The sequence below is a fragment of the Sesamum indicum genome, linkage group LG6 (assembly GCF_000512975.1).
Source record: "Sesamum indicum cultivar Zhongzhi No. 13 linkage group LG6, S_indicum_v1.0, whole genome shotgun sequence".
In the NCBI taxonomy this organism is placed as follows: domain Eukaryota; kingdom Viridiplantae; phylum Streptophyta; class Magnoliopsida; order Lamiales; family Pedaliaceae; genus Sesamum; species Sesamum indicum.
In genome coordinates this window covers 21,463,862-21,484,847 of record NC_026150.1, presented here as the reverse complement: position 1 = coordinate 21,484,847, position 20,986 = coordinate 21,463,862, and the positions used below count along the sequence as shown (strand labels likewise).

General features: G+C 35.0%; 4 protein-coding genes across 6 annotated transcripts; all 4 read left to right on the top strand.

Moving 5' to 3' along the window:
- LOC105165381 (E3 ubiquitin-protein ligase RMA1H1-like) lies at positions 483–3,478 on the top strand. Of its 2 annotated transcripts, none has more exons than XM_011084365.2 (2): positions 483–649; positions 2,436–3,457. In XM_011084365.2, the coding sequence occupies exon 2, from the start codon at positions 2,441–2,443 to the stop codon at positions 3,215–3,217; it is 777 nt and encodes a 258-aa protein (XP_011082667.1). In that variant the 5' UTR covers positions 483–649; positions 2,436–2,440; the 3' UTR covers positions 3,218–3,457. The 2 variants fall into 2 exon arrangements, with proteins under 2 accessions (XP_011082667.1, XP_020550770.1); XM_020695111.1 differs by lacking the exon at positions 483–649 and adding an exon at positions 669–1,459 and having other exon boundaries at positions 2,436–3,478.
- On the top strand, positions 5,088–6,820 carry LOC105165380 (expansin-A12). Its single transcript, XM_011084364.2, has 3 exons — positions 5,088–5,324; positions 5,835–6,135; positions 6,223–6,820. The coding sequence occupies exons 1-3, from the start codon at positions 5,171–5,173 to the stop codon at positions 6,533–6,535; spliced, it is 768 nt and encodes a 255-aa protein (XP_011082666.1). The 5' UTR covers positions 5,088–5,170; the 3' UTR covers positions 6,536–6,820.
- Positions 9,401–13,578, top strand: LOC105165378 (DEAD-box ATP-dependent RNA helicase 42). 2 transcript variants are annotated; one of them, XM_011084363.2, is made up of 9 exons: positions 9,401–9,954; positions 11,270–11,315; positions 11,634–11,683; positions 11,801–11,842; positions 12,101–12,214; positions 12,862–12,940; positions 13,039–13,110; positions 13,196–13,264; positions 13,397–13,578. In XM_011084363.2, exons 1-8 carry the CDS (start codon positions 9,446–9,448, stop codon positions 13,241–13,243), a joined length of 960 nt encoding a protein of 319 aa, XP_011082665.1. In that variant the 5' UTR covers positions 9,401–9,445; the 3' UTR covers positions 13,244–13,264; positions 13,397–13,578. The 2 variants fall into 2 exon arrangements, with proteins under 2 accessions (XP_011082665.1, XP_011082664.1); XM_011084362.2 differs by having other exon boundaries at positions 13,196–13,578.
- On the top strand, positions 15,028–20,896 carry LOC105165377 (choline transporter-like protein 2). The gene is made up of 10 exons (XM_011084361.2): positions 15,028–15,440; positions 16,030–16,388; positions 16,562–16,707; positions 17,083–17,266; positions 17,709–17,782; positions 17,987–18,100; positions 18,828–19,184; positions 19,272–19,532; positions 19,737–19,964; positions 20,462–20,896. The coding sequence occupies exons 1-10, from the start codon at positions 15,241–15,243 to the stop codon at positions 20,645–20,647; spliced, it is 2,109 nt and encodes a 702-aa protein (XP_011082663.1). The 5' UTR covers positions 15,028–15,240; the 3' UTR covers positions 20,648–20,896.

The following is a 20,986-nucleotide window of genomic DNA, read 5'->3' as shown; positions in this document are numbered from 1 at the left end:
TTTAAAATCTATTTTTTGGTCAAATTTATTAGTTTTAAATGAACAACCAAAACTTAAATTGAAAAGTTTATTTTTTTTTGGAAGAAAACTATTTTAAAAAATTAATTTTTTTAAGTATATAATATATAATATATATATATATATATATGAAGGAGACAAAGAAGCTAATATTAGTATGAGTGGAATATTAATGTTGTCTGACCAAGGAACAAAAAATAATTGATGTTAGGGAAAAAAAGTACAAAAATGATTAAGAAAAAGAAGTGGTTATAATTTGTAAATTAAATAAATATATAAATATTTGTTCTCAGATTAAAAAATAGTACGGATATAATGGGATTGGAGGAGAGTGATTGGTGGGGCCTGGAGCTGGATGAGAGAGAAATGATGCTGAGGCGCGTGTCAGGGGAACCCCACGCTCCCTCAATTAAACCCTTCCTCTCTCTCTCCCTCTCTTCCTATATATATTTGGTTCTAAAATCTCTCTCCCTCCACCGCTATCTGTGAACCCATTTATTCATATCTTGTTTCTCTTCTGTTCCCTCTCATCCATCTTTGGGATTTTCTATTTCTCTCTCACAATAGTTTTGGTTTTCTGCTTCTTGTTGCTGCTTCTCTCTCTAGGTTCTCCTATCATTGATCCGATACGGTATGTTCTTTTTTTCTTTTTTTTGGAATTAGGCGTTTGTTTGTGTTTGCACTTTGAGTTCTATTGTTTGGTACGTGTTGTGATTGATTTGTCCGGTCTCTTATTGTAGATCTCCGCCACTTTTTTCCATTTTGAAGGAATTTTTTTGGTTCCGAATGTCTTAAATTGATGATGAGAAAGGGAACTTGCATTGTTTATTGGTCTGATAACGCAATTTCGGCTTCTCTGCTTCCTTTTTTTTCTTTTCTTTCTCCTTTTAGGTTGGAGGGGGAGGATTGAGATGGAATGATATTTAGCGCTCTTACATTTATTTTTATTCATTCCCGACGAAATTCCGGTTGATATCCAGAGAAAAATTTTCCACTCGATGTCTTATTTACCTTCCGTTTTGTTTTTGTTTTTTATTTGAACTGAAGATGATAGATGTGGGCTAAATGGTAAAGTTAGGTGCATTTGTGATTTTATTTCTTTTTTATTGCTCTCCGGCTTTGGTTAACTTTTCTCTTTTGGCTTATTTTGGATATTTATCAGACTTAAATGTTAAGGCTAACCTGAAGTTGGTTCCTGTCTTTCTCCTCACTTTTCTTAAACCAGTTGTCTGATGTGATTTTTCACTGACAATCTACTTTTATTACGCCCTTTTGGCTTTATGCCAGGCAACAGTATCGGAAATATTTATGTAAAAACATTCTTATTAGCATCATCCAGTCTGGCATCTTTGGAAGCCTCCTTCCAATCCCAGTTGAATAGTATCATTCTTGGGAATTTCTGTGTATTCAGTGAGCGTGAATTCATATGTGCGGAATTGAGGTAATATAACACTTAAAACTATGTAAATTGGTGTATAAATTAGCTAAGATTGCTAGCAGGTAGTTTGGTTTTCAATCCTTTCTACTGCCTACCTGTCAACTCATTTTTGGGTTAATCAAAAGGAAGGTGATTGAAGAGATATTAAAAGCTTATTTCCTTGACCCTGATTTATTTAGCTGTTGAAGGTTTATTCTGTCTCCTTGTGTGGTTTTGAATTTGGACTTGGCATTACATTGATCATCTTATTGATTTCTTTAATGGCTGACTAACACTGGATTGTTAACAGAATAATTCAAACCCCTTTATATTGTTGTATGTGCAACAATATGATGTATTATGCCTGATGCCGGTGAATTATTGTTCATGGTTTTCTTTTCAAGGATACGTAAGTGCTAAAAGTATTATTACCAATCGTAAACTCCTAAAGAAAAGCAGAAAGCATGACTTTTATTTCAAACTGTGACTATGCTAGCCTTCCAAAAGATACAGATAGTGGAAGGGACGATGGCTGGTAGCTTCTCCTTTAAAATGATTAGGGACATATTAGACCCAGCCACTATTATTTTTCTGGACTAAAATGGATTTTTTCAGAAGTTTTAGCAAATGTTTCCAGCATGTCAAATTGACACATCTATTCGTTTTCTCAACGGATCATCAGCCTTGACTAATTATCTGCTCAGAAATTCTTCATAATTTAACTTTAGCTTTTTGCTTTTTGCTTTTTGTACTTCATTATTATGTTTGGGTGGTGCTTGGTTCTATTATTGATTTGTGAGCTTTAAATATTCTTTTGTGGGGAAGGAGTAACCCCACTAGTTTTTCTATTACTGATATAGGACATGCTGTGTTTAAACAAACATGTAGAACATGTTGATTTGCATGCTGCCTGTTTTAAGCATGGCCTGTGCATATGAACAATTTATTTCCCCCTTTTGCAGCCCTAATATTTTTGTATCTTTGGTTTCTCTTGCTGCAGTTATCATGGCTTTTCAGCAAAACTATGGTGCCACAAACATGCATTTTCTATCTGAGGGGGGTGTCTCACATAAACAAAAATGGAATTCAGTATCACAGTCTGCAACAGTGACAGAAAGTTTAGACGGGTGCTTTGACTGCAATATTTGTTTAGACTCGTGTCACGAACCCGTAGTAACCCTTTGTGGTCACCTATACTGTTGGCCATGCATTTACAAATGGCTCCAGGTCCAGAGCAACTCATTTGAGTCAGATGAGCGACCCAAATGTGCTGTTTGTAAGGCATACATCTCTACTTCCTCACTGGTTCCCCTCTATGGTCGAGGTACATCACCATCTGAATCCAAGAAATCCCAATTGGATTTGGCCATACCCCGCAGGCCACCAGCACTTGGGATGAATACCTTGTTATCTGCCGCTTCTGAGTTACATCAGCAAAATCATGGAAACACATTTCAGCCACAGAACCAGGCATTTCATCAACAACAATACTTCTCCCATCCATTCAGCAATTATACCTCAACAGGACCTCCGACATTTGGAGCCACTTCGCCAACCAGTTTCTTCAGCCCAACAATTAGCATGGTTGGTGAATTGGTATTTGCTAGAATTTTTGGGAGCTCAGACACAAATTTGTTTGCCCATCCGTATCCAAATTCTTACCCCGTTCCAAGAAATGGTAGCCCAAGGTTAAGAAGGCAAGAAATGCAGCTGGATGAGTCACTTAACAGAGTGTCCATCTTTCTCTTCTGCTGCATCATTTTGTGCCTTATCCTGTTTTAGTTTTCACATCATTGTTGTATAGCTGTGTATAAATTGTGAAGACTCTGCTGAAAAGAGTAGGCTGTAGAATTGATATTTGTAGGTTTTTTTAGAGAGCTGTTTCTACAGATCAATCACGGATTCTTCTGATGGATGAGGTTTTCCTCCTGTACATGATATTCTTTAGTAGTATATAATACTATGACATTGGGACAAATTTTCATGTGCAGAGTCTGGAATGTGGTTCTCGACTCTTTCAGCTTTTCTTCTTATTATTTGTTCTTCGTCGTGAGGATGCTTGTTGCAAGTAGAATTTTTTCAGCAATGCGAACTCCTTTGTTGATGCTTGCTCAACCCATGCTGTACCATAATACGGCCCATTTCAGCTTGGAAGTTCTTCGTTACAAGCCCAATATCATTAAAATCGAATGTGTTAATTAGGACTGAGAGGGCATTGGGCATTAAGTTGTAGGAAGTGTCTGAAAAAAATTACTTTTATAAAAAAAATAATTAATTTAGAAGAAGTGGATAAGTGATTAAGTAAGAGATGGGAGTGCTTAAATACAATAGAGGGAATTATAATGGGCTTTCATGATGTTTCTCTTAATTATAAATATATTTCATCATTTAAAAAAATATAAAATATCTTAATAAATTACTCCTTACAATGAGTTGTTGAGGGGTATTTGTTAAAGCATTTATAACTTTAGAATAATATTTATAATTTTTTAAACGACGAAAAATATTTATAATTATAAAAAATCTTAAGAGAGCTAGTTATAATTTACCCAATATAATAATTATAAGCAAAAAAAAGTAGATATAGAAGTGTTGAGTAAAATATTAGTGTATTATCAGGTTATTTATGAAATTACATACCACTATTTAATTTAAGGACGTTTTTTGAGAATATATAAAAACTAGTCAAGAAAAGAAGTTGGACTTATGTGTAAGCTGCAGTATGCACATTCTTACCAGTTTGCAACTATTAGCATATTTTAATTTAGGCAAAGCATAAACAAAAACTGTATTTTCAAACACTTTTATCTAATTTAGTTTACATTACAATTTGAAAAGCACTTATTGTAAGTGCTTGCAATCACCCCTACCCTACGGAGTTCAAATGATCAACACTTTATTAGAAAGAGAAACGAAATAAATAAGTCAACACCTCTTATTTCTAGAATTAAAATCTAAAACATTTTCTCGACATAAACATTATTGGTACAAGAATCAAATCTCTTACAAATCAATTTTTCACAGTGCCAAATTATTATAATTGTTTGTCTGATGAAATTAAAATTTAAATATCATTGCGATTGTGGTGTGTGTGTGTATATATATATATATGCACCGTTGGCCTGATGCAATCTCATGGATGCAGCAGCTTTTGACTAATATCTGCCCATATGTAAATTTTTAATACATAGACTTGGAAAATTCCCTACTTGGATACTATGTAGCTAGACATATGTATATATAGCAACTTCTTCCCTTGGATATAAATATCTTATGAATCGGAGTTACAAGAAATCGCGCTTTAGATAGAGGCCTCTAAAAACACGATTACTAGCTATAGTTTATGATTGAATAATTGGGGCCAAGAATCATCACCGACAAGTAAATCCGAAACAGATGTGCAAAAACTGACCCTCACATGCTCCTGCTTTCTTACTGATTATTATTGGCACATCATCCATCCAATACTATAATTCGTACCCTTTTCCGTACTGTGAGAAAACGCGTTTCTAAAAGGAAGGAAAAACCGTTACCTCATTAAATGCGTTGCATAATGAAATTGGAATCTGATATAAACATTAATCACCGACGTCAGAGGTACAAACGCGTACCATAGACATGAACATGCTTCGGACAAGTCTATAAATGGAGAGCTGATACCTCCATCGGACGTCATCTCGTCCAAGTTAAGGCGTTTTAATTTAGTTGTTTGAAAGAAGAAGAGTTTGAGTGAATATGGCAAATATTGTGAGCTTTTTGTGTGTTTGGTTTTGGAGTTTTGTATTAGTTAGTAGTGTTGTGGGTTTGGAGGGGATTAATGGACAGCCTAGTGCTTGGCTTAATGCTCGTGCCACTTTCTATGGGGGAAATCAAAATCCTAGTACTCTTGGTAAGATTATTATTGCTTTGCCTCTCTCTCTCTCTCTCTCTCTCTGTTTGTGGGTAAAATTATTTTTTTTTCAATTTATATGTTGATGATTATAGTCATTTTCTTAGAGACCGATCGGAGGGATGATTGATCATGAATTTTAGAGGTTATTTACATTTTTTTGAAATGAGAGGTGCAATTGTACTGATTATGTAATATAAGTGAATGAAAATTAAGTTGTGCAAAAAACTAAAAAAATAATCTTTTTTTTTAATATAATATATGCAACGTATATATATTAAATAAAATAAAAGATGTAATATATAAGTTGTGAAATAAAAAATCCAATATGTACTTTATTGACAACATTTAACTTGTAGGTTGAAAGAAATAATAAGACTATATATATATATGCACTTATTTTAGTTCAAATTAATAGATATATAATTAATTTAATTAAAACGAATGCATGAATGAATGAATTCTATTTGGTACTTAGTTTTTTTAAATGAAGATGAATTAATTTGTCAGGTGGAGCTTGTGGGTACGAGAACACCTACCAAGCTGGTTTCGGGATAAACACGGCGGCGGTGAGCGGTGCACTATTCCGAGGTGGGCAGGCTTGCGGCGCTTGCTATCAGGTTATGTGCAACAACAGGCTGGACCGAAAATGGTGCCTCCGGCGCGCATCGGTGACGGTGACGGCCACCAACTTCTGCCCCTCCAATAAGGCGGGTGGTCCGCCGCAACACCACTTCGACATGTCCATGCCCGCATTCTTTCGCATTGCTAGACGCGGAAATGAAGGCATAGTTCCTGTACTTTACAGAAGGTACGTACGTAGCACTACCAAATTAACTATAATTAGTTAGTTATTTACATGTATTAATAACTCAAAATTTTAATTAATTAATTACAGGGTGGCATGCAAGAGAAGAGGGGGAGTCCGGTTCACGTTAAAGGGTCAACCCAATTTCAACATGATCATGATCTCCAACGTGGGCGGGAGTGGCGACATCAAGAGTGCATGGATCCGGGGCTCCAGAACCCGTACCTGGAACCCCATGCAACGCAACTGGGGCGCCAATTGGCAAACCCACTTCGACGTCCGGGCCCAAGCCCTGTCTTTCAGGGTCACTTTGGTCGACGGCAAGACACTGGAATTCCTCAACGTCGTACCTTCTTCATGGAACTTCGGGCAGACCTTTGCTTCCCACAATCAGTTCTCCTAAATTATTAATTTGGATACATATATAATATTAATTAACTAAGCTTCGATTTTCCATGGACATGCACTTTTTGGAATGGTTCATGGATATATAATTATTATTCCTTTCCTTAATATTATATATAATTATATGTATGTTTGCAGTTTTTGTTTTCTTAAGTTGAGGAAAATATTATGATTAATATGCAACAATAGAAATAATATTAAGTTGGATTTGTACCAAGACAAGATACAATCATCTGGATTCATAGATGATTAATTTGTTGTACTCATAAATTAATATGTTATCCATACAATTCTGATATCTCGTACTTTTTTCCTCAGACTAATTATTTTTTAGCTTTCTCCATCACCGATCTATTCAATACATACATACATATATATATATATATATATTGTGCATTGATGGGTGTAATAAAAACACCAACAATAAATTTAATTTACAAGGATAAACTTTTTTTTTGGATATCCTTCAACTATTTTTTTTAAAGTCCAAAATAAAAGAAGTGGACTCTCACTGACCACCCTAGCATGCTTGATCTGTTGGCCCAAGAATAAGGTATCAAACTCATTATTTTTGTATTTATATTAATTTGGCTAGTGCAAAAACAAACTCGATACAACATGATGACTCAGCAAACAATATATGAATGCCATGTCATACACATTCTTGATATTTGAGAACTCATCATACTTGACAATCTCTAGCATATTTCCTTTGGATCTGTGTTGGTCGACCTATATACAAAAAGTAAAATAGAATATACAAAAATTGAGCTGATAGGGATGACCCATTCAAACAGTTATATCCGCGTCCAAATAAGTCCATCTCTCAAATTGTGTTTTCAGTGAACTAACACACCCAATCTTGAACTATCTATCATATGCTGCAACTGACTTTCTAATTATGTTCCCAATCGGACTATAAATAGAAGCAATCATGCAGCCATAACGGTAATAAATATCACTCACTCTCTCATACTCTTTTTTTTTTTTCTCAATTTCTAGCAAGTTTCTTACCCATTTTCACACTTCACGCAATCATTATCACTTTATACCAATATTTTATCAAGTCACTATGATTATTACATCATTACTCTTACGTTATTTTGAGTTTTTAATTATTTATTCAGTATTTCAAATACTAACCTAAGTATAAGAGTACCAACCCTTATTTGTAAGTTAGTCCTCCTTCATATTAAAATTTTCAAAAAGATCCTTAGCCGTTGTGGTAATACTAGACTTCGGTATGCATTCAAATTAATTAAACTATCTTGACTATCTTCAAAATTTTTAGTAATTTCTTCTCAAAACTTTTAGTTGAGATGAGTGAGTGAGTTAATTCTTTTTATTTTTTTAAAAAAAATAGCCCAAAGCCTTTTGAAATTATAAAAAAAGATTAAAAACGTGTTGGACATATCTCCAAAACATATCAGACATGTGTGTCCGATTAGTGTCTGTATTGGGTAAATCTTTGTAGTATCCGTGTATTATAGGTATATGAAGATATTCACAAATTACAATTTGAATGAAGCCCAGTTTATAAGACTAAAAAGAGGGCCTTAAGTTTGAAGCCCAATTGGAAGATGGGTCTCATTGGTACTAGTTAACGGCCTCATGGCTTTGGTGGGTTATCCAATTCAAGGACTAAAAAGTGGGCCTTAAGTTTGAAGCCCAAACACTTATATCTATATATATATATTTGTTTTCTTTTTAAATATTCTTAATTTGTATATTAGTATAGCAATAATTTATAAGGTTAAATTCTATTTTACCCCCAGCATTTTGTTAAATACCTCTTGTGATTTGAAAATAAAAAAAAAATCCTCTCATGTTTTGTAAATCCATACAAAAGACTTTTTTGCTGTTAGGATTTGACGGAGAGTGCACCGAGCGTACAAGTGGTGCGATTTAAGGATTGTTTTGGCGTCTTTGCATGATTTTTTATTGTCATTATGATTAAAATGCCACTATATGACTATATAATAGGTTTTGGATATTTTTTTACTTGTTTTGAGTATTTATTTTTCCATTTTCATTTCTCTAAAAAATTAAAAAAAATTATAATTTTTTTTAATATTTAATAAATTAAATTAAAATCATAATACAAAATTTAAATATCTCAAAAAATATGGATATTAATTAGTCATAGAAATTATACAATTAACAAAAATAAATATTAAATAAACTATATTCAAATTTATTACATTAAAAAATTATACATTATTACTTTTTATTTCTATTTCTTTTAAAAATATATTTATATTACATGTAAAATATCAAAATAATTAAAAAATTACATTAAAAAGAATAATATACTATATTTTATTTTTAAAATTTAGATATGCACATGAATATAAATTTTAAAATTGTAATTTATAAATTAATTAAATAGATATTTATATTAATTATTATTTAAAACAAAAAGAAATCTAACAATAGACATGTATATCAGACTAAATAACTAAACTAACTAAATATTAATAATTATTAAAATAATAAATTAAAATATAATAACTAATTTTTTTTAAAAAAAATCAAGGGCGCCGATCGCTGCCCCGCACAGGAGGGGATGGAGTGTGAGTTAGTTTTTTTTTTTATTTTTATAATATATATATAAAATAAGAATTTTTAATTATTAATATTTTATTAAAAATTATATATAGCGGAAAATCGATCATATGATGTACAAATTTAATATCATTACAGTGATTACAATTCAAAATAAAAAAGAGAATGTATGTTTGATTAAAAAAATATAAGAAAGATTTTATCTATTTTTAAAAGAAGAAGAGATATTTTACTGAATTATTAAAATTTATAATTACTCACAATATAGTGTTATTGTAGGTAGCGATTGAGTATAAGAGGGCGCATCTTTGGTACATTACCCACTGAGAAGTGAAAACAGAAAATGGGCAAGGACAGAGACAAACATCCCGAAAACGAAAACGGAGCCCCTTCTTCCAAACGCGACCACCGTAAATCCAAATCGTCTGATTCGGAACCCGACCCTGATTCCGACTCTGATTCCGATGAGCAATCCAGAAAATCCCTAGGTAGCAGAAAGCGGACCAAGAACAACAAGAGTAAAAGGAGAAGACGCTCGAGGGACAGCGCCTCTTATTCATCTTCGTCTGAGGACGATGACCACTCTTACGATTCTGATTCGGAGTCGGATTATTCGGAGCAGTCGGATTCCGAGGAGGAGAGGAGGCGGCGGAGGAAAGAGAGGAGGAGGAGGGAGGAGAAGAAGGAAAGGCGGAGAAGGGAGAAAGAGAAGGACAAAAAGAGGAAAAGAAAAGAAGAGGAGAAGAAAAGGAGAAAGAAGAAGGATAAGAAGAAGGGGAAAGATAAGGGGAAGAAAGGTGCTGTCACTAGTTCGTGGGGGAAGTATGGGATTATCAGAGAAACTGATATGTGGTATGTGTGCTGATTCTTTCACGCTTTTCCAATATCAAATGTTAAGTTGTGTTTCTTGTAGTTTGTTCTGGTTCATGCTTGGTAATGTTAACTTTGGAGATTATTGGGAAATTTCGGCTTGCTTGATTGCTGTTTGGATGCAATTGTGTCTTGGCCTTTCGGTTCTTGTCTTTGGTACAATCGTTTAGCTATTCAACAGAATTAGGAGAATGAGGCATTTCTTGTCACAAGCTGAATATAAGTTTGTCTACTAGTATTAGATTATAGATGTGTTGTTGACTGATTTGGAATTTGACACAGTATTTAGCTATTTAGCAGAATTAGGAGAATGAGGCATTTCTTGTTATAAACTGAATATAAGTTTGTCTACTAGATTAGATTATAGATGTATTGTTAGCTGAATCGGAGTTTGACACAGTATCATATGTTAATTTAGAAAATTGAAGTGATAACTCTATAGGAGCTTAGTCGCCCTTATGGATACAACCAAGAAAAAGGCATAGTCTGGTTTAAGTTTGGGAGTTTTTCCAAAGTCATTGTAATGATTACAATGGCTTTGCCAAGTTCATTTTCCATCTTCATGGGTTTGAGACAAAGATAGCTACTTCCTGTGCGAAATATTTAGATTGTTCCATAATACTGCAGCGTGCTTCTTTTTTTTACATGTTGATCGGTTTCTTTATGAAATTCTGTCATTACCTTAGGTTGCAGAAGTATTGATATACTGTACATAGGAAAAGGTGTGGTTCTTCACTAATTTTGAAGTGTTACATTTTAACTTCATAGTCTGAAGCCAGAGGGGTATATGGTTTGGAGGTCAAGCATGTAGATCCCAAGTTGTTAATATATTGGCTTATATTAGTTGCCCCCTTGCGATTCATGATATTGATAATTATGGTAAATCTCTGCTCTATCAAGCTAGATTTTTGGCCATTATCACATTGGTAAAATTTGAAACCTGTTGCTAATAGGAATATGACATGTCCATCTTGTTAAGATAAGAAGTGATGTCATGCTTGAGCAAAGTAAAATTTGGAACTTTGTATAGCTCTATTTAAGTAACAGTTACACATAATGTATCAAAATCTGCTCTGTAGCTGTTTGAATATGCTACTTGGTGGATTTTGAAGTAATATGCAACTGAATTTCTCGTTTTTAGTCTTCCACCCATGTTAAAATGCAGTGGAGTTCATTCTGTCCTGGTGCGTTCTGCAAATAAATACATTTTCTTTTGGATTCCGCTAGTTTTTTTTTACATACAAATCTGCAGCCATTTTGCTGACACTTTTTTGTTTGATTACCTTGGTTTATGCAGGAATAAAAGACCCGAATTTACTGCATGGCTAGCTGAAGTGAAAAAGGTATTCCATTTTGATGAATTTAATTGCCCTCCTCCATCCTATTCTCTTGAGATTCTCATGACCTTTGCCTCCTCACACTTCTAGAAAAATTGAAGTTCATTATCCATGGCTCAAAATTCTGTTTTACATGTGTCCTGTATGCCTTGCTTTTGGGCATTGATGTGTAAATATTGCTTTACCTTTTTGATTTTGTGTCATTTTATGTTACATGTTAAATATGGAGCATCATTATGAGAATGTGGATGTTTGCATCACTTCCATATGGTTTTGGGGAGTATGGCTCTGGCTCTGAATGTTTTAAAATTTTCCTTTGAGCAGGTGAACATGGAAAGTTTGGCTAATTGGGAAGAGAAGCAGCTATTTAAAGAGTAATTCATTATATGTTAATATACTTTTTATGTTGGCCTTCCTTTTGACTGTTTTTGTCTTCTTAAGTGACAGACATAATTCATGTTAAGATTCCCTAATGGTTGTATCAAATGCAGCTTTATGGAAGACCATAACACAGCTACCTTTCCATCCAAAAAGTTAGTCTTCTTTCCTTTAATTTTTGTGCTGATTTTTCTTTCTTCGATTGTTCTTTTCTATCTGTTTTTTTTTTCATCAGCGGCCAGCTTTTTAATCTTGTGCTCTGGACTATTTCCAGTAACTCTTGGCCGGAACATGATACATTTAGCTTACCTCAGAACTCTTTGGTTTTCAAGATGACTTCTTGTATGAGGATAGGTTGTTTGTCCTCTACTCCATCTAGGGTGGCGCATGACTCCTCTTTTTAATGGTTGCAGATATTACAACCTTGATGCTTATTATCAACGTAAAATGGAAAAGGAAATGAAAAAGGGATTCACTAAAGTAGTCGAGTCAGAGCGTACTGTATTTAATGATGAAGAACAACGAAGGTAAAGTTTTTTACTTTGAATTTTTCATATTGTTCTAGTCATTATTATTTCATTTATACATTTATGAATTACCATGCTTTCTTCAAGTGATTAGGTTTTTAAGTGTATCCAACATAATAAATAATGGGTTCACTTTCAGAATTTTCTATCCGGCCATTGGTTCAGACCTTGTTGTCCAAATCTACAGAGTGAACAAATTTGAGAGCCTGTTATTTTATTTAACCTTTCTGTTTATGTCTTTAAACGGAGTATATGAAATCACTAAAGAAGGATTTGATGTCAATTGAAGCTTAATCAGATGGTCTTTTCATGCTTTAGAAGTTCAGCTTTGCCATCACTGTATGAAAGGGGAAAAACAATGTGACCCCAAGGAATCCACTAAGACTTAGAGCAAGAGCTGGACGATTCCTCTTTTCAATATAAGTTGAAAACTTAAGATATAACTCATTATATTTATAACATTCTGCCGGTAAGTAAAAGATGTGGCCCTATATAAGCGAAAGTAGTAATCTACTGCATATGCAGCATATGGAATGCGAACTATATTGACCGTGAATAATTGAGTTTTGCACCATTCCTGACTTTCATACAACATGCTAAGCTGCTGAAATCATTCCTCTCTTTTCTTGGTTGTGTCCTCTTTACAGGCAAGAACTACAGCTAGAGCGTGAAAGGCAAAAGGAACAACAAATAGAAGAATTGAAGCGTTCCATGCAGAGCGGAATGGTATAGTGTTGCATAGCAAATCTCATTCTTTCCATTTCTAGGCATTATTGATAATCTGTCACTCCATTCATTTGTGCTTGGCCTGTTGGGTTTTCTAGGCTCAAGCAATGAAAGAGCAAGCTCAACTCAGAGAAGAGATGGCTTACCAGTACAAGCTTGGTAACTTTGAGGTGAGCATAACAACCTTGATTCTTTTAACTCTGAATCCATATCCACCCTCTCTGCTAACTGGCAAGTTTTTCTCCTGATTGATAGGCGGCAGCTGCTATCCAGAGAAGGTTGGATCCAGATATTGCTATGTAAGAAGTTAAGCAGCGCTCCCGGGTAATTAATTACTAGTCTATGAATCCTCAAATATATGCTTTTTTTTTTTTTATTTCTTTTAACTGGTAAGAGAGAAGACGAAAGTAGCCTTTGGATCCAGATGTATTGCCGCTCATACTGCACTTTTTCCAGGAACGACTCGTGTTTATCCGGCTTAGTAACTTTTCTGTCCTGTATCTTTTATCATCAAACAGATGCTTCTCATATGAATTTCTGTTTTTGGAGCCTTAATTTTGTATGGATTCCTGTAGAATATCAGAGTATAAACAATGAAAGGGCTGTTATGTGTAGGGTTTAATAGCCCCTGGAGTTAATGTTTTGACTTTATAATTATATTTTGAATTCTTTTTGAACTATTGCGATGGATTTGAACCGCCTTAAATTGAGTCCTCTCCAAATCAAAACGATTTGAATTTTGGAACTTGTATTTGGATTATTTCTCAAAAGTAATGACAACATCAGTAAAGGACATATATATATATATATATCTTTTTAATTTTTAATTTCATATATCATCAGATCCCACTATCATTCTCTCTTGCTCAGTAATTCCAGATCAAATCTAAATCATAAATTTAAATGTTCTGAAACGGGATTTATCAATTCCAATTCCAATTCCAATTCCAATTCCAGTCTAATCACCATGATCTCGAGTGATAGAAATCACCGGGAATCAACTCCGTTGTAGTGTGGACTTCCTTCTCTTTAATCTGGGAGAAAGTGAAAAAAAGAAGGTCCGATGGTCCAAAATTGGGGATGGAAATTCCAGGAATTACGCTTCCCGAAGTCCAATCTGCAGACAAAGACAAATAATCCAATACGGCTTGCGCATGCTCGATCTCGCGCTGCGCTCTTTTCCAGCCCCACTGTTGGAAACTGTCACTTCAGATCTTTATTATTTCTAATATAATAATAATTATACTCACAATGATTATTTTCAATTAACAAAAGAAAAGAAAATATGTGCTTCAATAATTGTCTCTTGGGTTGGGCCATGGCACATTACTAGCAAATAGTTTGAACATCTATTGCTGTACTTTTTCCAATTTAAATCACATGAGTACTTATTCAAAATTACAAAAATAATATCTCAATATTATGAATAGTTACCAACACTGCACATAATAAAACTGAAATTTGCCAAATAATAAATAGTGTTTAGTAATGAGAATTAAAACACAGAATCCAACGTTGGATGGGAAGACTTGAAATGATGATTAACCCAACATAAACAACTATGGAAAGTCAAATAATGAGACAACGAAAAATGACAGCATACTATTAACACTCGAAAACTACTGCTACGTTCTTGTACTAAAAAGGGAGAGATTTTAATGGTAAAATGTCCTAAGATATTTTCTCAAAATACTGACAATTAATGTTTCTTTTCTCGACTCCAAATGCCCCAGAAGAATAACAGCCAAGGTTGATGGAAATGTAATGGCGCCCAGGAAATTTCATACAGTTTTTAATGAATCACAGAGTAAATATAATTTATTTGTTATCTGATTAATTATTTTTTTATATTATACATAAATTATATGATAAATATATTATATTTATTATAATTAATTCATGTCAGATGAAATCAAATTTGGATTAAAATTTATGCGGTGATTATTGGTTTCTTTTTTAACTTTTCTAACATTACGAGAAGAAACTATTCAAATAGTGTAGGTATGTGTTTGTCATAACACCATCTAAAGCTGCTTTTCAGTAAATACATTACTTAAACAAATTAGCAGAAAAATATATTCCCATAAACTCCTGTTGGATTCTTGTCCCTTTTCACACTCCCTCTTCCTACTTTCTCCTCCACTGTCCCCCCTGCTCCACTCTCCATTCCCATTTCCCTCAAACATACTCTCTCTCTCTCTCTCTCTCGGAGAACATTGCTAGTTGTTTCTTGTTTCTCTCTCTCTCTCTCTCTCTCTCTCTCTAAGTTTGCAGCAGATATACAGGGGGAGTGAAGAAAGATGAGAGGGCCATTGGGTCCAGTGATAGGGAAGTATCCATCGTCTAGTGACGGGAATGGTGGGATGGGGAATGGGAGCAATGATATCATAAAACACAACAGAAAATGCAGAGATGTGGTGTTTCTTGTTATATTCATCGCATTTTGGATAGCAATGATTGTTAACTCCAGCTTTGGTTTCAACCAGGGAAACCCATCGAGGTAAGCAACCAAAAAGCTGCTTGCTTTTTTACCATTTTCTTGATACACTAGATGGGTCTGCTCTGCTTTTTTGCACTTCTGGATCTATTTTTTTAGTGTATTACTGGAAAATTTTTGGCTTTTCTCTTCTCTTTCAGTAAAAAATTGCATCTTTACATTTTGGAGGTTCCGGGCTTTGGGGGTTTTATTTCTACTGTTTTTCTCATTTTCTTTCGGATGTTTGAGCCCTCTTTTTTTGTGCGGGATGAATGTTGGTGGCTGGTGCTCTGTGTGGCCTTTCAATGCTTTGATAAGGTTTGGTTGAGTTTTAACTTTCAAAGTTGTATCTTGTGTGTGAATCTTGCCAAATTTTGGGTTACATCGAATATGTAGTACTTCCCATTTTCGGATTCTTTCATTCGGGCACTTCTTCTGACGAAAGAGAAACCATTAGGGAACCGAAAAGCTAAAAGAATTTTCTCTGGATTAGAAAGGGCTTATCTTTTCAAGAATTGCGGTTTCTGTGTTTACGTTTTTCTTTTTATGTTTCATTACTTCGTTTTTCCATTCTCTTTTATGTAGTTTCTTTTTCTATGTTGTGGTGTGGCAGGCTAATCTATGGGCTGGACTATAAAGGGAACGTGTGTGGCGATAGACATGCTGACCCGGATCTCCGTGAATTGGAACTCAGATATTGGCTAAATCCTAATCAGGTTTACCAAACTGGTGTAAAGGGCAGCAAATTCCAGCTCTCCAATGCTCGGAGTATTTGCTTGATGGACTGCCCTATTCCATCTGAGGACGGAGTCAATTGGGTCTGTGACTATCCCGAGGGAGATATTCATATCTCGGTTGATGACTGGATTGATAGAAATTATGATTATTTTGCAGACCTGACTCCTGAACTCAGGAACACTTCTCTTCAGCTTCAGGGTCCCTGCTATCCAGTTATATTTCCTAGTGTCAATGGTAAAATGTTACAAGTATTGACCTTTTTTTGGGAATTTACCATGAATAAGACAAAATTATTTAGCATGTTGGTGCCTGATTATATTCGATTTTGTTTCATTTCCTGATTAGTAACACCAATACTTGTTCTGGAGACTTGATGTTGACTCGCTATTTTCAAATTACCTTGTCAGTTTATTGGACCTGCCAGTTCATTGCGCGTGCATCAAATGTATCTTTGACGCATTGGCAGCAGATGGGAGGGGTGAAAGTCATAGAGGACATTGCGATTGATAAATCCATCCACAAAGCAATTAACTCAAGGTCATCAGTACTAAAGGTTAGATGAACTTACACATTTCCTGTCACTATGCCATGAAGCATGTAAACCTGTAATGGCCTGTTAGTTACCCATCCATCTCTGGTTTCCGTCCTAACTATTGAAGAAATTGTTTTCACCATTCCTAAAAAAGTTGGGTATCTTGCCACATGATTTGTTTAGTTTTAGTGAAGTTGTATGCAATGCTTACTACCGTCTTCATGCATGTTAATGAAACTTCATGGTGCTGAGGGCTGCTGGGTAAGGTTCTAAATGTAAATTACTCTTGAGTTAATCTAATAATCTGAAAATATTTGGAATCTTATTCCGAGCAAGTGTTTATGCCACAGCTGTTTCATGCTATTCACAGAGTATGCCCTTGTTGTCTGTCTCCAGAGATATGTGGCTGACGTTGGAAAATCTTGGCCTGTACTGCTCGTTTGTGGAGGGTTTCTGCCACTGTTCCTATCAATCATTTGGCTTTTGATGATCCGTCATTTTGTTACTGGAATGCCATGGATCACAGTGATTCTTTTCAATATGCTCATTATATCTGTGACAATGTTCTACTACTTGAAAGGTTAGAATATCTTCTCATCACATTGCTTTACCGCTTATTAGGAATCAAACTGGACTTGTGGATTTTTCAACTGTATATTTGATTCGTAGTAGTAATATTAGGCCTTTACAGAAAAAGTTGGATTGTGAAGTTCTAAAATGTAAGAAATGATCATCATAGCAGAAATGGTGTTGCTCTTCAGGAGTTGAACCAATATCTGCTCTTTTGTTTAGTCAATTTTTTTTATGTACATTATCTTGTTTTATATGATCCTGAGCTGTGGAACATTTCCTATGTACCTTTTACACTTTGGAATTGGATCATACTTGTCAACTCAATATTATATTATTTTTTCCTTCAGTTTTCCTTCCGTGAATTTGAAAGTCTCTTTATAGAATAATATAATTGAATTTTTTTGTTTACAAAATTTTAATTTTGAAATGCTTTTCTCCTTGCTTTTCAGCTGGATGGATTGGAAATGATGCCATCTCCCCAATCATTGGTGAGCATGACCCATATTATCATGTGTCCGCAAGGGTAGGATTTAAATTCCTGATGCTCTTACAAGTTCATTGTTCTCTTTTGGTGCTCCAAGTTGGATGCCGAGGTTTGGAAAGTTGGACCAATCCATTAAAATTTGAAAGGAAGAGGCTTCAAGTCCTTCTCCTCAAGCCTCAATTCTTTGTTACTAAACTCTGCCTTACTATAGCAATGTTCTCATGTGAATTGTGCCTTGTTCAGGAGCTGAATCATCTGCATGCGGCTGCTGTCTTCATGACCGTTCTCATGGTTGTTGCTTTCCTATCCTCGATTGCAGTAGTCCGTCGTATCCTTATGGCAACATCTGTCCTGAAGGCAAGTTATCTTCACGATATTAGAAAAATTGCACTGGCCAGCAATATACAGGAAGTAGCATACTTAATTGTTTGTATGTTATCCATATACATCTGGAAGCTTTTCAACTCCCTAAATATTTGCAGTGGTTTGTGTACTATTAAGCATCGAACTCAACTTTTAGCTTAGAACCTTGCAGGTTATGAAAGAATCTATTTAGGAACTCATCTAAAAAGTCATGAAAATGGAATTAATTTTATTGTGTTTTGGGTGTAATTCTGCTATTGGGCTAGGTAGCTATGGAATATGTCAAACCTTTGACCCAGAAAGAGGCCTGAGTTGCTGGATTTAGATCATGTCGTGCTATATCATTCTTAGGACCCTCTATCAGATCATGGTAAACTGTTGAATTTGAAATGAAATTAAGGAACTCACCACATATCAGAGTTCATCTAAGACAAAAGATTTATAAACTTTTTAACCACTCAGACATGCTCTCATCTTTCTCTTTGTAAGTTTATTTTAATTCTCTTTCATGGAAAACAAAATGTAAGCAAGAGAACCTTTCCCTCTTTTTCCAATCTGATTCTTTTTTTTTTTTTTTGCTCATGAATAGGAGTCTCCACCCTCTTAAAAATTAGCACTTTGTTTCTGACCTATGATTAAATTATTGTAAATGTTCCACACTTTTCTTGTTTTCATCTCTCTCATGTCATACTGTGCTGATCAGTTCAACTATATATTCTAGGTTGCAGCGAAGGTCATTGGAGAAGTCCAGGCTCTGATAATTTTTCCTGTTATACCATATGCCATACTGGCTATTTTTTACATGTTCTGGTTATCAGCTGCTCTTCACCTTTTCAGTTCTGGAAGTGTTGTACAAAATGACTGTGGTGCTAACTGTTGTGCTTATGACCTCAAAGCAAAGAGGTTGAGCTGTAATAGTTGCTGTGGCTATAGCATCCAATACACTTCTCATATTGCTGCTGCAATCCTTTTCCACCTATTCGGTGGTTACTGGGCTACTCAGTTTGTCATAGCATGCTCATCAACAGTGATTGCAGGTTCTGTTGCTTCATATTACTGGGCTCGAGGGGAAGCATCGGTAAGACACTGGACGATAAATAATTTTTAAAAATATTCACTAAAAAAGTTCTCTTAACAGCACCAATATTTTCCCTTTCTAATGCAGCCAGAGATCCCCTTCCTTCCTGTTTTTTCTTCAATGAAGCGGCTTGTACGATACAGTCTAGGATCTATTGCTCTTGGTTCTCTAGTTGTGTCGTTTGTTGAATCAATACGATTTATACTTGAAGCACTTCGCCGGAAGCTTAAACTTGTTAACTCTATGCCTCAAAGCTGGATAGGGAAAGTGATATATCAGACTTCACAATGTTGCCTCAAGTGTATTGGATGCATCATCAGATCTGTAAACCGCAATGCTTACATCATGGTAAGTTGAAATCTCTGGTTTGCAGATATTTTGGATTAAAAGATGATCATGCATTACATTTGCATGATACTTTGTCTAGCTTATATTCACTGTAATGCTTGCCATTTAGTTGAAAAGTGTTCCTGTATTTGGCAAACTAATTGTTGTCCTACGTGCTCTCTCTCTCTCTCTCTCTCTTTCATATGGTGATATCCATCTTTGCAGATTGCAATTACAGGAAAAGGTTTCTTTAAAGCTTCTGAGATTGCAACAGAGTTGATCATGAGTAACATCCTGAGGATTGGGAAGGTGAATGTCATAGGAGACGTGATTCTCTTTCTCGGGAAGCTATGTGTCAGCCTTACCAGTGCACTTTTTGCTTTTCTGATGTTGGACACTCACAGATATAAGTCTGCACATAACAAGATCTCCTCACCGCTGTTTCCTGTCCTGGTACGCCATTTAAGAATTTCACTATGATGAATTTTATATTCATGCTGATTGAAAAGCTATAAATATCAGGGATTCTTTCTGTTGTCCTTTTCTCTTCATATATTGGATATCTGCAAAGATGGTAGCATTTCTTCCCTAATTTTATGGAGAAAAAGAATAATAGGGATAAGTTTTGGCATTTTACAAAAGCACTTCTTTGTTTTGAAAATTAAATTAAAGCAGCTGCAATCATGTTTTACATTGCAAATTTCCATTTGAAAACCTGATAACCTAGAGAAATATGTAATCTCAAACATGATGTTTCCTAACACTACTGTAGGAGACGTCAGTACAAAATGTCATTGAAAACTGAGGGTCTTTCTGTAATATGCTCAAATATCCAGTTCTGTCAATGTGATCATCCCAAATTATTACTGTTGGTGCTAGTATGGAAAGTTTAACTGTTTAGACCCTCCGAGAGTAGTGGAAATACCGAGTGATGAGGTTATGTTGTACAGGTGTGCTGGGTGTTTGGGTACATTGTGGCTACTCTCTTTTTTGGAGTGGTGGAGATGTCCATCGATACCATCATCCTTTCGTTCTGCCAAGACTCGGATGAACACCAAGGGACTGCTCAATATGCTCCTCCATTGCTGATTGAGACTCTCAATGACCAAAATGAGACGCAAAGATTGACACAATGAGCTTCTTGAAATGACCTTCAATGCCAGTTTAGTGTTTTCATATAGGCTAATTAATGGCACTTGATTTTCCATGGCGAAAGTAATCCTTTTTACTAACTTGGTTTTGGCCCCAACACCAAAACACTATATAGTCCTCTGGTTGAATGTATATATGAGTTGAGATTGAAAGAGTTATTGGTCCTACAATTTATTTGCTTTTAAGTGTTAAAACTTTCTCTTCTTTTCTTTTGCAAAGATTCATTGTATGTATGATTCTTTGACGCTTACCAAACAAACCCAACATTGTCAGTGGAGTAAACCTCATTGTTTCATGCAGGCAAAGATACAGTAAGCTCGTAA